This window comes from Microcebus murinus, chromosome 1, assembly GCF_040939455.1.
Source record: "Microcebus murinus isolate Inina chromosome 1, M.murinus_Inina_mat1.0, whole genome shotgun sequence".
NCBI classification, from domain to species: domain Eukaryota; kingdom Metazoa; phylum Chordata; class Mammalia; order Primates; family Cheirogaleidae; genus Microcebus; species Microcebus murinus.
The window spans coordinates 124,596,332-124,613,064 of NC_134104.1; the positions used below are offsets into that span (position 1 = coordinate 124,596,332).

General features: G+C 34.5%; 1 protein-coding gene across 6 annotated transcripts in view; it reads left to right on the top strand.

Moving 5' to 3' along the window:
* The window catches only part of PIK3R4 (phosphoinositide-3-kinase regulatory subunit 4), a 65,271-nt gene that overhangs the window by 26,207 nt on the left and 22,331 nt on the right, over positions 1-16,733 (top strand). For all 6 annotated transcript variants that reach the window (XM_012766920.3, XM_020288192.2, XM_076005392.1 and 3 more), the window contains 3 exons: positions 9,069-9,214; positions 11,582-11,785; positions 15,327-15,528. In XM_012766920.3, the coding sequence (XP_012622374.2) occupies positions 9,069-9,214; positions 11,582-11,785; positions 15,327-15,528 (552 nt within the window). The remainder of the gene's footprint in view (positions 1-9,068; positions 9,215-11,581; positions 11,786-15,326; positions 15,529-16,733) is intronic.

Sequence of the window (16,733 nt, forward strand, 5' to 3'; positions counted from 1 at the left end):
TCATAAATCTTTAGTTTTGTGTCAAAATAAATGATATTTATGTATAGAATAAACCCAGTGTGGTACAACTTTTTAGGTGGATAACTCCCTGAAAACTAGAACTGAATTTGGTACTAACTATGAAAAATCAAAAGCCTTGCTGAGAAAAGTCAAGTAAACAATCACTTATTGGCATTTTGACTACTTAACAAAATAGTTTTTAATAATGTTAATAACTTAAAATAAGTGATAAACTATATATCTCTCTGTTCTTCTGTATTTAAACAGTATGTAGCCTGTTATAGTGATTCGGTTTTATCCAGCTTTATTGAGGTATAATTGACAAATAAAGATTGTGTATATTTATTGTGTACAACATGATGTTTTGACGTGTATATATGTTGTGAAATGATTATCATAATCAAGCTAATTAACATATTCATCTCTTCACATAGTGTGTGTGTGTGGTGAGAACATTTAAGATTTATACTTTCATGGTGATTTTCAAATATACAATACATTATTATTAACTATAGTTGCCATAATGTGCAATAGATCTTCAGAATTTATTCATCCTGCCTGAAACTTAGTATCCTTTACTAACATCTCTCCATTCTACTCTACCTTCTTTCCCAGCCCCTGTCAACCACCATTCTACTCTCCACTTCTGTGAGTTCAACTCTTTTAGATTCTACATATTAGTCAGATCATATAGTATTTGTCTTTCTGTCCCTGTCTTATTTCACTTAGCCTAATGTCTTCCAGGTTCATCCATGTTGTTGCAAATAACAGGATTTTCTTTTTTTAAGGTGGAATAGTATTTCATTATATATATATATATATATATATATATATATATATATATATATACCATGTTTTCTTTATCCATTCATCTGTTAGTGGACTCTGTTGATTCCATATCTTGGCTATTGTGAATAATGTTGTAGGGAACATGGAGTGCAGCTACCTCTTTGCTATGCTAACTCCATTTCCTTTGATTATATAACCAGAAGTATGATTGCTAGATTATAAGTAGTGAGATAGCTAGATCATAGATAGTTTTATTTTTAATGTTTTTGGGAACCTCCTTATTGTTTTTCATAATGGCTATACTAATTTATATTCCAGCCAACATTTTACTAGGGTTCCCTTTTTCTTCACATCCTTGCCAACACTTGTTGTCTTTTTTGTTGTTGTTGTTGATACTAGCCACCCTGGCAGGTGTGAAGTGGTATCTTATTGTGGGTTTGATTTGTATCTTCCTGGTGATTAGTGACATTGACCATTTTTTAATATACCTGTTTGTCTTCTTTTGAGAAATGTCTGTTCAGGTCCTTTGCTTATTTTTACATTGGATTATTTATTTTCTTGCTATGGAGTTGTTCGAGTTTCTTACATATTTTGGATATTAAGCTCTTATCAAATGATGGCTTGCAAATATTTTCTCCCATTCTGTAGGTTCTCGCTTTACTATGTTCATTGTTTTATTTGCTGTGCAGTAGCTTTTTAGTTTTATGTAATACCGTTTATCTATTTTTACTTTTGCTCCCTGTGTTTTTGGGGTCATATAGAAGAAACCATTGCTCAAACCAGTGACAAGAAGCTTTTTCTCTCTGTTTTCTTTTAGTAATTTTACTGTTTCTGGTCTTATGTTTAAGTGTTCAATACATTTTGAGTTGATTTTTGTATATGGAGTGGGATAAGTTCAATGTCATTTTTCTGCCTGTGGACAGCCAGTTTTCTCACCATCATTTATTGAAATCACTATCCTTTTCATAATGTACGTTCTTGTCATCTTTGTCCAAGATTAGTTGACTGTAAATTCATGGATTTATTGCTGGGCTTTTATTCTCTTCCATTGGTTTATATGTCTGTTTTTAATGCTAGTACTATAGTACTTTAATTACTATATAGCTTTGTAGTATATTTTGAAAGCAGGAAATGTGATGCCTCTAGCTTTGTTCTTTTTGTTCTAGATTACTTTGCCTATTCTGGGTCTTTGTGGTTCCATACAAATTTTAGGGTTTGTTTTTTCTATTTCTGTGAAATATGTCATTGGAATTTTGATAGGGACTTCATTGAATCTGTAGCTCACTTTGGGTAGTATGGGTGTTTTAACAATACAATTCTTCCAATGAATTGAATATGGGATATCTTTTAACTTATTTGTGTCTTCTTCAATTTCTTTTATCAATGTTTTATAGTTTTCAGTATACAGATCTTTCACCTTCTTGGTTAAATTTATTCTTAAGCATTTTATTCTTTTAAATGCTATTGTAAATGTGATCATTTTCTCAATTTTTTTCCAGATAGTTCCTTGTTATTGTGTAGAAACAACTGATTTTTATATGTTGACTTTGTAGCTTTTAATCTTACTGAATTATTTTATTGGGCCAGTGATTTTTTTGGTGGAATCTTTAGGGTTTTCTATATATACAATCATGTCATCTCTAAGTAGAGACAGTTTAGCTTCTTCCTTTCCAATGTGGATACTTTTATTTCTTTTTCTTGCCTAATTGCTCTGGCTAGTACTTCTAGTACTATGATAAATAGAAGTGGTGAGAATGGCCACCCTTGTCTTGTTCTGATTTTAGAGGAAAAGCTTTTAGCTATGCAGTGTTGAGTATTGGGTATGATGTTAGCTGTGGGCTTGCCATATATGACCTTTATTATGTTAAAGTATATTGCTTCTATACCTAATTTGTTGGGTTTTGTTTTTGAAGGATGTTGGATTTTGTGAAATGCTTTTCTGCATCTACTTAGATGATTGTGTGATTTTTGTCCTTAATTCTGTTAATGTGGTGTATCACATTTACTGATTTGTGTATATTGGAACATCTTGCTTCCCAGAGATAAATCCTGCTTGATCATGGTGTGTGATCTTTTTAATGTGTTGTTGAATTTAATCTGCAAGTATTTTATTGAGGGTTTTTACATCTATGTTCATTAGGGATATTGTCCTGTAATTTTCTTTTTTCTTTTACTGTGTTCTGTTCTGGCTTTGGTATCAGGATAATACTGGTGTTGTAACATGAGTCTAGAAGTGTTCCTTCCTCTTCAATTTTTTTGGAAGAATTTGAGAAGGATTGGCATTAATTTTTTCTTAAATGTTTGGTGAAATTTACTAATGAAGCCTGTAGTCCTTAGGCTTTTCTTTGTTGGGAGGCTTTTGATTTCTGATTGAATCTCCCTACTTGTTATGGGTCTGTTCAGATTTTTTATTTCCTTATGATTCAGTCTTGGTAGGTTGTATATTTCTAGGAATTTATTCATTTCTTCTAAGTTATCTAATTTGTTGGTGTAATATTCATAGTAGTCTCCTATCCTTTGTATTTTTGTGGTATCATTTATAATGTCTCTTTATAATTTTTTGGAGTTTTCTCTCTTTTCTTAGTCTAGCTAAAGGATTGTTGACTTTACTTTTTCAGAAAACTAGCTCTTAGTTTTTATTGATCTTTTCTGTTGTTTTCTAGTCTCTATTTCATTTATTTCTGTTCTGATCTTTATTATTTCCTTCTGCTGACTTTGGGCTTTGTTCTTTTTCTAGTTCCTCAGTATATACAATTAGGTTGTTTATTTGAGATTTTTTTTACCCTTAATGTAGATGTTTATTACTATAAGCTTTAGAACTACTTTTGAGGCATTCCATAAATTTTCTTTGACCCATTGGTTGTTAAGGAGTATGTTGTGTAATTTCCACATATTTGTGATTTTTCTAATTTTCCTCCCGTTACTGATTTCTAGTTTTATACCATCATGGTCAAAAAAGATATTTGATATGATTTCAACTTCTTCAGTTTGTTAAAATTTGTTTTGTGGTTCAACATATAATCTGTCGTGGAGAATGTTTTGTGTGCACTTGAGAAGAATGTATATTCTGTTGCTGTTAGATAAGTTGTTCTATAGATATCTGTGAAGTCCATTTGATCTATGCTGTTTTTCACATATGCTGTTTCCTTATTGATTTTCTGTCTGGATGATCTATCGATTGTTGAAAGTAGGGCATTGAAGTCCCCTACTATTAATGAGGAGACTTTTGTTGTCTATTTCTTCAGTTCTGTTAATATTTGTTTTATGTATTTAGGTCTTCTAATGTTGAGTACACACACATATATATGTTTGTTATTGTTGTATCCTCTTGATAAATTGACCTATCTTTTATTTTTTTATTTATTCATTTATTTATTTATTTGTTTGTTTGTTTGTTGGTTGATTGATTGATTGACAGGGCCTTGCTCTGTTGCCTAGGTTAGGATGTACTAGTATAATCATAGCTCATTGCAGCCTGAAACTCCTGGGCTCAAGCGATCTTCCTTCCTCATCCTCCTAAATAGCCAGGACTGCAGGCCATGCCACCACACCTGGCTAATGTTTCTGTTGTTGAGATAGTGTGTTGCTTCTTATTGTGTTACCCAGGATGGTCTCAAGCTCCTGGCCTCAAGTGATTCTCTCACCTCGATTCTCAGGCCTCTCCCGCTGGGCTTATGGGTGGAAGCCAGCCTGCCTGGCCACTCCTTTATTATTATAATTTATAATGACTTTCTTTGTCTCTTGTTACAGTTTTGACTTAAATTTTATTTTATCTGATGGAATTGTAGCCATCCCTCTTTTCTTTTGATTACCATTTGCATGGAATATCTTTTTCTATCCTTTCAGCTTACTTGTATCTTAAAAGCTAAAATGAGTCTCTTGTAGGTATAGTTGGGTCTTGTTTTTTAATTGATTCAGCCACTATGTCTTTTGATTGGAGAATTCCCATGTAAGTATTGATTGTTAAGGACTTGCTACTGTCATATTTTTAATTGTTTTGGCTGTTTTGCAATTCCTTTATTCCATTCTTCCTATTTTTCTATCTTCCTTTGTGATTTGATGATTTTTTTTGTAGTGCTTTGCTTTGATTCCTTTCTATTTATCTTTTGTATGTGTATTACAGGTTTTTTCTTTGTAGTTACCATGAAGCCTACAGAAAATATTTTATAATCATAACTGTATTTTAGGTTGATAACATCTTCGGCCTTGTACAAAAATTCTCTTCCCTCCACATTTTATGTTATTGATGTCATAGTTTACATCTTTTAAGTATTGTGTGTTAATTAACAAACTATTGTAGCTATAGTATTTTAAATACTTTTGTCTTTTAACTTTTATACTGGAGTTAAAAGTTAATGCATCGCTATTACGGTATTAGAATATTCTGAATTTATCTGTATTCTTCCCTTTGCAGTGAGTTTTATACTTTCTTATTTTCATATTATTATTAATAGTTAGCATTCTTTCATTTCAACTTGAAGAACTCCCCTTAGCATTTTTTCTAAGGCTGGTCTAGTAGTGATGAACTCCTACAGCTTTTGTTTGTTTTTGAAAGTCTTTATCTCTTCTTCATTTCTGAAAGATGGCCTTGCTGAGTATGGTATTCTTGGTTGAAGTTTTTTCTTTTAGCACTTTGACTATATCATCTAATCTCCCCTGGCCTGAAAGATTTCTGCTGAGAAAACTAATGATAATCATACAAGGATTCTTTTGTATGTGGTGAGTTGATTTTCTTTTGTTACCTTCAAAATTCTGTCTATGTCTTTTTTTCAAGCTCATTGAAACAGGTTTTTTTTTTTTTTCTTTTTTTTGAGACAGAGTCTCATTCTGTTGCCCTGGCTAGAATGCTGTGGTATCAGCCTGGCTCACAGCAACCTCAAACTCCCGGGCTCAAGCGATCCTTCTGCCTCAGTCTCCTGAGTAGCTGGGACTACAGGCACGTGCCACCATGCTCAGCTAATTTTTTTCTATATATATTTTTTAGTTGGCCAATTAATTTCTTTCCAATTTAAGTAGAGACAGGGTCTTACTTGCTCTTGCTCAGGCTGGTTTCGAACTCCTGACCTTGAGCAATCAGCCCGCCTCAGCCTCCCAGAGTGCTAGGATTATAGGCGTGAGCCACCACAACAGTTTGCTATGAAAGCTTTCTGTGAAATTTTTCAGTTCAGGCATTGTGTTCTTCTGGTCCAAAATTTCTGTTTGGTTCTGTGTTGTGGTTCACATCTCTTTGTTGAACTTTACATTTTGTTTTTGTATTGTTTTCCTGACTTCATTTAGTTGTCTATCCATATTTCCAGGTAGCTCACTGAGCTTTTTTAAGATGGTTGTTATGATTTCTTTTTCAGGAAGTTTTTGGATCCTCATTTCTAGTGCTTTATCATATTGCTTTGATGGTGTTATGTTTCTCTGATTATTTGTGATCCTGTGGCCTTGCATTGATGTCTGTGTATTTGAAGAAGTAGGTACCTTTTCTTCAGCAGAGAAAGCCCTTTACCAGTCAGCCCATCCAGAGATTTTGGGTGGGCTGTCTGGCAGGGTCTATTTGTGGGCTAGCTGCTGGAGTACTTATGCAGGCTGGCCTGGTGTCTGGGTCAGTGGGTTTGCAAGCCTGGCATCTGGTTCCACAGGGGCTGGCCTGATGCCTAGGTCCACAGAGTTGGGCCTGGAGCCTTAGTTCATTGGGGCCAGCCTTGATCCTGGGTCCATAGCAACCAGTCTGGTGCTAGGGTCCATTGATGTGGGCCTGTTGACTTTGTTCAGCGGCGTGAGTCTAGAGCCTGTGTCTGTGGGTATTGCCCTGAAACTTGAGTGCATGGGGGCTGTCCTGGTGTTAGGGCTAGCCTTGAGACTGAGTCTGTGGGAGGTTTCTTGGCTCTGGGTTGGGCCTAATACCTGGGTTCACGGGGATGGGTCTGGTCCTAAGTCCATGAGAACTAGCTTGATGCGAAGGTCCATTTGAGGGAGTCTAGAACCTGAGTCCATGGGCATGAGTCTGGGCCTAGGTCCATGTTCTATGGAGATTGGCCTGGAGCCCGAGCCTGCAGTGCCCAGGTGTGTGCAAGGGTCTACTGGGGTGCACCTGGACCCCAGGTCCACTCAAGCCTGTGTCCTCTGGGGCCAGCCGGACACTGGGGCTGGTCTCAAGGCTGAGTCTGCAGGGACAGGTCTGGGTCCTGGGTCCATGGTGGTTGTCCTGGAGTGTGGGACTAAAGGGAAGGGGATAGAGTCTGGGTTTTACTGGTTTGGGCTTGGTGCTATAGCCTGTGGCAAAGTTGGGTATTCACTTAATGTGCTTCCCCTACTTGGGAAGGTATTGCTCTGCTTTGTACTGCTCAGGCTTGGGAGAATGTTTATGTGGATAATGTAAAACTATCTTTTCTACCCCTGTCAAGGTGGCTTTTCTTATTTTTCTGCTATACCCAAGTACTCTAACCTCTCATCTGGGCTCCTTAGCTCTTGTAATGGTATTTTCATGCATGAATAGTTAAAATTGATTTTACTACAAGGGATTGAATGCTGAAATGCCCTATTCTGCATCTTTTTGATATTACTGTCTATTGTAATGATTCTCAAAGGGAATGGTGGTGGTGTTTTTGATGGTTATCATGATTTCTTTCATAGTCTTTCTAAAAACTGTACTCTTCTCACTTAGATATTATGAATACTTCCCTCATGCTTGTTTTCAGATAATTTGAATGTGTTGGATAGAGAAAAGATTGAGTATGTTGTTTAATAGGAAATTCTTTTGATTTGGGCTCCTTATTTTTTGAGTATTTGAAGTGCTTTGTATTAGTCAGTTACTGCGGCAACCATAAAATCTCAGAATATTTCAATAAATTTCTCATTATGAGTATGTAGGTCATATGGGTGGCTTTACTTCAGGCTGTGCATCTTCAGATTGTGTGCAGTGACTGATTCATCTGTCTCATTCTGGGGCCCTGGTTGTATGGGCAGCAGCTACCCACATTTTGTTCTTCTCATGGTGATAAGAGACACGAGAGGGCAAACCTAGCTATGCAGCAATTTTCAAGTTTCGCTTGTGTTACCTCTGCTAATATTCATTTGGCCAAAGCAAGTAATATGACTGAGCCAAAAGCAAGGAGCACAGAAGTATCGTTGTATACCACAAGTGCATACAGAGTATGTGAGTATGATTGTGTAATGCAGCAAGGTTAAGAATTGGGGCAAATAATTCAGTATAGTACAGTTCCCAACTCCTGTTAAGCCTTTATAGGGTTAGCTACTTTCTGAAGTTTAATTAGTGTTTTTTCAGTCCTTATTTTCCCTCTTGTCAAAGGGAAAATGCCAGCCTGCCCTTGTTGGATGGATCAGAAGCTGCAGGGTGCTTATGAAATAATAAAAGTGAGAACTTTGGAGAGAGATTATGAGTGAATCTTTTCTCCTTCCCCTTATTATTAGCATATGATGGCATTCTTATTTCTCTATTGAATTTCTTATGAAATAAATATCCTCTGAATGCTATTGTCTTAACATGCTCAGAGCTAATACAAATGCTTTTTTTTTTGCTTTTAGAAGTTTGAATTTTATTCTAAATCAAATTCTAAATTTGGTTAGTTAAAATCAGTGATGTTAGGTTTAATACATAAAATTGTTTAAAAGGATAAAAAGACATTTAGTTTTCTGGCTTAATAATATAGTTTGAACTTTTTAAGAGTAGGCATCATGTTTCCTGCCTTTTTAGTTTCCATGTATAATGCCTTGTAAATGAAATTATGAATTATGTATTAGATTGTTCAAATCTATACATTAAAAAGAATGTCAGATAGGTCAAATTGTTTCCTTAAACTTTAGGCTATGGCTTGGAGAAGTAAGAACTCCCCAGTTTCTCTGCTTCTTGTGTGGTCGATGCTATGTCTTTGAACTTCTGTGGGGATGCAAGTAGGAGAGTATTAGTTTGCTGTGTATTGTTGGGACTTTTTATGATTCTGTATAATAGTTTTAAGTCTAATATAATAAATAAGTAGGTGCCTATCTACTTTTAGCCCCAGGTAAAAAAATATAAATTTTAAATCCTCAGAGAAGAGGTAACTTTTTATTCTTTTATAGTATTACTGACATTTATGATAAGAGAATATTATAATAATAGTGTATTCACTTGGTTGCGTTTATAACTCAATGTAATTGAGTATGTGAAGGCATCTGATAGTAACATTGTGGTATAATCCCTTTCTCAATTATGTTATAAAGTGAAATTTTGTTTATCATGATAGTTGAAAATTAACGTATTTGAAACATACCTTTTTTTCCTCCCTCTTTAGCTCCCTTCCTGTGTCATCCTAATTTGTGGATACGCTATGGTGCCGTGGGATTTATCACAGTGGTAGCCCATCAAATAAGTACAGCTGATGTCTACTGTAAACTGATGCCTTATCTTGACCCATATATTACCCAACCAATAATACAGGTATACGTGTTCCAACTTGGAGTCAATCCTCCTTCTGAACTGTGTCCCTTTAAAAAATGTTTAGAGAGTTCTATTTTACTTTAAATTTTTAGAGATTTAAATTGGGCTATAGCATTTTCATACATACTCCTTTCAAACTTGTTAATGGACCAAGCAACTTTGAAGGTGAGAAAAGTTCAAGGGAATATTATGTTATATATCATGTTATGCCTAATATAGCATGCAACAGTTCATACTTTATTTTTTTTATGTACTATTGTAAAGCATTTACTGTTAAAAGGAAATATAACCCAGCAGAAATATATATTGATGGACCTCTGCTTTTTATTGTAAAAAGTATAACTGATTTCAGCCAAAGGCATCTTTTATAATACATTAGCAAAAGTCCTTTTCAAATATTTGTGGGGGTTTTTTTGTAACACTAATTGGTTTTGTTTCTTTTCTTTTTTAATCTAACAGCCTCCTCCCCCTAACCCCCTGGCCTTTACCTCTAGCAGTATAATTCTTAATAATAATCTTTGGGTCTATGGTTTGTACAAGCCAAATTTTATTTACCTAGCTTGTCAGTGTTTATACCCTTCATCTTGCTCGACAGCCAACTATCAAAATAGATACTTAAATTGAATGAAATGTTAAAGTATGATTCTGGCTGTTAAAATAATATGAAATCTCTGTTTATTTTTATTTATAATTATTTTATTATTTTACTTTTTACCAAAACTCCATTTCCCATTTGAAAATTTACATGCCTTTCTGGCTTTCTTCTACCTTTGTATCTTAATTTGCCTTCCCTTTTGTTGGAGAAAATGCCTTGGCTAAAGTCTAGAAACTAGGAAGCTTTAGCTATGTCGATAGTGCTTACTTTCCTCATAGATTCATTCATTTCTGGGGATCATCATTCTTTATTTTGTAGAGTTTATAGAATTTTTTATTTTTACCCTAAGAACAATTTATATATACATGAAAGTTGGATGGAACTACCAGAAAAAAAATGCCTTTTTAAACATTGCTGGGCATCTACCCAAAAGATCCAATGACACTCTACAAAAAAGATACCTGCACTCGAATGTTTATAGCAGCACAATTCATAATTGCAAGGCTGTGGAAACAGCCCAAGTGCCCATCAATCCAAGAATGGATTGATAAAATGTGGTATACGTATACCATGGAGTACTATTCAGTTCTAAGAAACAACGGTGATATAGCACATCTTATATTTTCCTGGTTAGAGCTGGAACCCATGCTACTAAGTGAAGTTTCCCAAGAATGGAAAAACAAGCACCACATATACTTACCAGCAAACTGGTATTAACTGATCAGCACCTAAGTGGACACATAGGTACTACAGTAATAGGGTATTGTGCAGGGGGGAGGGGGACGGGTATATACATACATAATGAGTGAGATGTGCACCATCTGGGGGATGGTCATGCTGGAGACTCAGACTTGTGGGGGGAGGGGGGTAATGGGCATTTATTGAAACCTTAAAATCTGTACCCCCATAATATGCCAAAATAAAAATATATATATTTATTTATGGGTCATTGGAAATTAGGTCTAGAGATACCTACTCCTTTGAGTAGATATTCTATTTAGAAGTTTGTTCATTAAACGTTTGCATTTATCATTGTTTTATATTTTGAAAGGTCAGGATCAGGAGTTAAGAGGCTAATTACCCATTTATTTCATGAATCTTGTCTTTCTCTAGTTTGGTTTAGACAAAAGGTAACCTTTTATGCTGGTTTTCACTGGCCAACTCACCAGGTAGTTAAATATTGATATATCTAAAGAAAATCTTCTTGGTTATTGTTAGTAGTGCTCATTTATTTTATTATATAGTCATTGATGAGGAAAATAATCTTTTGGATAATAAAAGGAAGGATTTTATAAACTCTATGGAGAGCATAATATATTTATTCTCAGTGGTTGAATCCACTGGGAAGATGTGATGACTGAAAGAAGACCTGTGGTCACTGAGCATCTTTTCTGGGTCAGTACCTACTTATTGTTAGACCTGTGAACTGTGGGTACTTTTTAGATCTGGGATGTCATCTGACATATTGGGATCTAGAAAAGACTCTCTTTTTTTCTAAAATTTTCTGGCATAGGTAGTTTTCTTAGTCTTCCAATATGATAGACACAGATGTGACCTCTAGTGCTAACAATGAAAAGTAAGAAATGCCTTACCTCTTTAAAGTCCACTAGTATTCTTTTTCCTTCTACACAAAAATTACAGATGTTGATCTCTCTCGTTTTCTTAGAAAAGAAATGTATATGTTAACTTTTCATGATTGTATTTATTGAACTTGAAAATAACTGTACTGTATGTTGTATTTTTGGCTGATTCTTTTTATTTTTCTAATATAGATTGAAAGGAAACTTGTTCTGCTCAGTGTTTTAAAAGAGCCAGTAAGTCGTTCTATATTTGATTATGCTTTGCGATCTAAAGATATTACTAGCTTGTTCAGACATCTTCACATGCGTCAGAAGAAACGAAATGGGTCTCTTCCTGACTGCCCTCCACCTGAGGATCCCACAATAGCACAGCTTCTGAAGAAATTGCTCTCACAGGTTGTATCACCCTTCTGAAATCTTACATTTAAACGCAAACCTCAAAAATATTGAAGCATCCATTTAGCTATATTAAAGTATTTTTTATTGATTAGTATTACATTATAAAAAATGAGGAAATAACTACAGCAGACATTTTATGCATTTGCTTTGTTATCCGAGCAAAGATACTAGGATGATGGTAAGGAGGGAGACCTATTAAGTTTGGTTTGTGATTACTGGCTAAATAAATGAGGGCAAGACAGTAGAAATAACCTTAGATTTAAGTAATATTTTTGATTCAATTCCATATTTTACCAAAAATATAATGAAATTCAGCTAGCAAAAATGTTGCAAAGCACAGATGCAATATAGAAAGGTCCTGGTTCATTTCAGTCCAAATTTATTGAGTTCTTACTACATACAAAGAGCTACAATAACTTGAGTTTATAATGCATCTTAGGTGGAATAAACCAGCAGTTTACCGCTGTATCTGAAAAACCTATAAATTTGGATCAATTAACAAATTGTGTTAGAACTAGGGAGTAATCTTTTTATTATAGTTGGCATTGGTAAAGCCTCTTTAGAAATTTTAAGTCCAAATTCAGCATCCTGTTTTATGAGGGTGTGTGGGATCTAGAAAAGTCAAGATAGGAATAAAAATGATGTTAGAAATAAAGAATACAATTGTTGAGTATATGCTTCATGAACCATAAGGCAAATACCGAGGGACATTAATGACTGTCTTTAGTTGTGCAGCAAGTTTTTGTAAAGAGAATGCTTGTCAGCTATCTCTTGTCTAACAAGAAAAGATGAGAAAATGCATTCAGTTGCAGAGAGAGAATTTTATAAGTTTTAAGATGTAAATCCTTTCATGTATTTTACTTGTCACTGACTATCTAGTGCTATTTAATGCCTGAACCTTGGTTTGGTTGATTGAACATTGGAATAGGCTCCCATAGGAGGCTGGTCAATAACCATTTTGGATCTTTTAGATCTAGATTTGCCTGGAGGTTATGGTTGCCTCTGAGTGTCTCTTCCAGTTCAGTTTCCTATATTCTTGAAGCCTTGATTTGATGTGACTTGAATTTCTGAAGAGCTTTTTCTTTGGGTTTTCTTTTAACCTTGGCTTGTACATCAGATGTCTTTTATATTTTAGAAAGTAATTTGTGTAAAATTGGATTCTGAGTCACAGTTTTTTGTTGTTTCTCCTGAATTAAGTAACCCTTATGAAAAAGCTTTTGGCATGCAGTAAAAATTATCCCAGTCTAATTTATATTTCTTTAGGCTTAGACATTTTGAGTCTTTGTATTTCTTTCTCCCATATCAATCCTGTATATTAATTTAAAAGCCTCCATCCTAAAATTTGCTTTTTATTATAAGTCATTAGTTACCTCATGGAGCCACTCTAGCCCCCTGTCCCTTCTTCTTACCTTGCTCTAAGGTGTTGGTTTTGCCCTGCCATGGGTAAAAGAGAGTGGGAAGGAGTGGTTTCCATAGCCTTTCTGTTAATACTTTCTGCTTCCTCCTGTTCTTCTCCCAAGCCCTCACACTACTGCTGCTGCCTCAGTGCCAGCTCCCACTACGGGGTGCCACAGTAAAATCACTAAAACTCACTGACTCATATTCCTCTGAAATGTCAGTGCGTAGTATATTCATTTGTCTGTTATTTATCCCCTCATTCATCTGAGAGCAAAGAGAAGAACAAATATTCCTTTGTTTTATGTTGTTTCTGGTGATAATGGCTTTAGAAGACTTGTAATGTTAGGACTGTGCCATCAAAAACAAATAAACAAAAAACCAACTGACAAGGACATTACAAGTCTTGACATTAAGAAGACTTGACACTATTGACTCTTCCAGTCCATAAACTTGGTATAGTCATGCATTGTTTAACAGCAGGGATATGTTCTGAGAAATGCATTGTTAGATGATTTCATTGCTGTGCAAACATCATAAAATGTATTTACACAAATCTACCTGGTATAGCTTACTATGAACCTAGGCTATATGATACAGTCTTTTGCTCCTAGGCTGCAAACCTATATGGCATGTTACTATACTGAATCTTGTAGGCAGTTGTAACACAATGATAAATATTTGTGTATCTAAACATACCTAAGCATAGAAAAGGTACAGTAAAAATATAAAAGATAGAAAATGGTGCACCTGTGTAGGGTCATTCCATTATAATGTTGTGGGACCACCCTGGTATATACTTTCTGTCTTTGACTGAATGCTTGTTCTGTGTTTTGCTTTTTTGTCACGTCCTTGTCAGATGTTTTTTTTTTTCTTTGCTTTTGATGATGCAGTCCTAACATTATTTTTTAAATTGAGATACAATTCACTACCATAAAATTCATTCTTTTAAAGTATACAATTCATTAATTTTTAGTACATTCACAAAGTTGTGCAACCACATCACTACAGTTAAATTCCAGAACATTTTCATCACCCCAAAAAGAAACCCTGTATCTATTAACCGTCATTCCTTTTCCCCTCCCTCCAGCCCTAGGCAACCACTAATCTACATTCTATCTCTCTGGATTTGCTTAATCTGGACATTTTATATAAGGAATCACACAATATGTGGCCTTTTGTGTCGGACTTCTTTCACTGGTCTTAATGTTTTCAAGGTTCCACATATTGTAGTATGTATCAGTACTTCATTCCTTTTTATAGCCCTCCCTTTTGTGGACTAAAGCATAGACTAACAAAAAGAACTATAAAATTATCTACTTAAAGCAAATTTTAGGAGGGGTGAATATAAACCAAGAATCATAGGTGAATACTGGGAAAAAATTTAGTCGAGGATCTTTCTATGATTCTTGTATTTAATGCAATTTTATTTTGTTTTTTTAGCTTTCTACCTTCTTAGGGTTGGTTTGTATCATACTGTGCCTGAGAATTGTGAATATTACTTTAAAACTCTAGTGGGATTCCAGATTGAGGCCTCAAGGGAACTGCCATTGTGTTAAATGAATTTTTATTCCTTTGCATAATAAAAAGGTAGTAGAGGATTCTGTGGATGGTTGGAAAGGGGAAGATGCAGAACTGCCACATTTACCTTAATATTTAAGTTGCACATTGAATTATTTAAATTAATTATTTAGTATTTGTCAGTTTCAAGTGTGCCAAGTATCTTAGGTGGATTAACACATTAAAATTTCACTATAATCTTATAAAATGGGTGGTAGTAATTATCCTCATTACATAGATAAATAAATAGAGGTACAGAGAAATTGGGTATCTTGCCCAATATCACACAGATAATAATAGGGTCAGAATTTGAACCTAGGTAGTTTGACTCCAGCCATTATCCTAGAATGCTGCCGGGTGTATTGCGTAGATTTACAATTCAGCCAGCATTCCTATCAATTCTTGAATTGTATAAAACATTTTAAATATCATAAAATGCCTTCAAATACTCATTACATATAAATTTCTCCTTTTGTATTCTCTTTCAGTTTTAAATTGAATAGTTTGACCTTTTAGTCATTCTCAGGCCTATTGTTACTGCTTGTGAGAGTAACCTAAAATATATGGTTTTATTTGGATTTAGGGAATGACAGAGGAAGAGGAAGACAAACTTCTAGCACTGAAAGACTTCATGATGAAATCTAATAAAGCAAAGGCCAATATAGTGGACCAGAGCCATCTTCATGATAGTAGTCAGAAAGGTGTTATTGACCTGGCAGCCTTAGGCATAACCGGGAGACAAGTTGATCTTGTTAAAACCAAACAAGAACCAGATGACAAACGGGGTTAGTACATTTGTTTGTGTGTTTAGCTTGTTATTATTTGTTATTTCATAAGGCTGTTTTTTAGCTAATTAATAATAATAAAATAAAAAGCCCCATTTCTCAGGTATAGAACTTTCAAATATAGTGACTCCATTACGTAGGAGGGAGATTTTGGGGAGGAAAAATAGGGAAGTGGACTAACAATTAAGAGATTAAGTAACCTGCTAAAACCACAGCTCTGTTTGTGACAAACCAAGGCTTAATTCCATAGGCTTATAATAAAATCATGTTTCCAATGTGGAGGTATAAGATTAAAGATGGAATTTTGTTTTTCTAATCATTTAATTACCAATCTAAAGGCTGTGGTCTATATAAAAAGAGATAAAGGTTTGTGGTTTATTATTAGTAGGTAATGCCCAATGAATTTAAAAGAATGGTTTGCTACTAATAATGAAATACAAAAGAGTAGAGACCAGAGAAGCCTTAATCATTTGCAGTCTTGATATTTAGAAATGTTAGCTGTTGTGACAGTGTCATTGATTATGAGGTTTTTGTAGATTCCCCTTTTGTAGACATATTCACTGCCAAGTATATGCCTTTAAAAATTCCTCTGTTACAGCATCAGATTTTTGAGGGCAGTTAATTAATTATATTTAAAATAAGCCTCTACTTGCGAAATTTGGGATAAGGTATTTGTAACATAATTTTTAATGGTTTACATCCACAAATATAAAGTATTCATACAAATGAATAAGAAAAAAGCAAGCACCCCAAAAGAAAAAGGATATTCGAATATACAACTGATAAAAAATAGAAATCCATATATATGAAAAGGCAAATAATAAATGCAAATTAAAACAATGAGAGATGCCATTTTAATCCTATATGATTAGCAGAGACTGATGATACCTGGTATTGGCAAGGATACAAGGAAATAGGCATTTTCATACACTGTTGGTGAGATTATAAATTGAACATATTCTTCTTAGAAGGCAGTTTGACATTAGTCACTGTAATTTAAAATGTCCTTACTGTTTGACTCACTGTTTTCAGTTCTGGAAATTGATCCTAAGAACCACTGACAGCCATATGAAGAAATGTATGTAAAAATGTTCTCAGTGCAGAAAAAGGAAATAATCTAAATGTTCATTAATAGAGGAGTGGTTATGTAAATGTTCAAAGTATTTAGTTAAGTGGGGGGAAGAGCAAGTCTTGAAATAGTATGT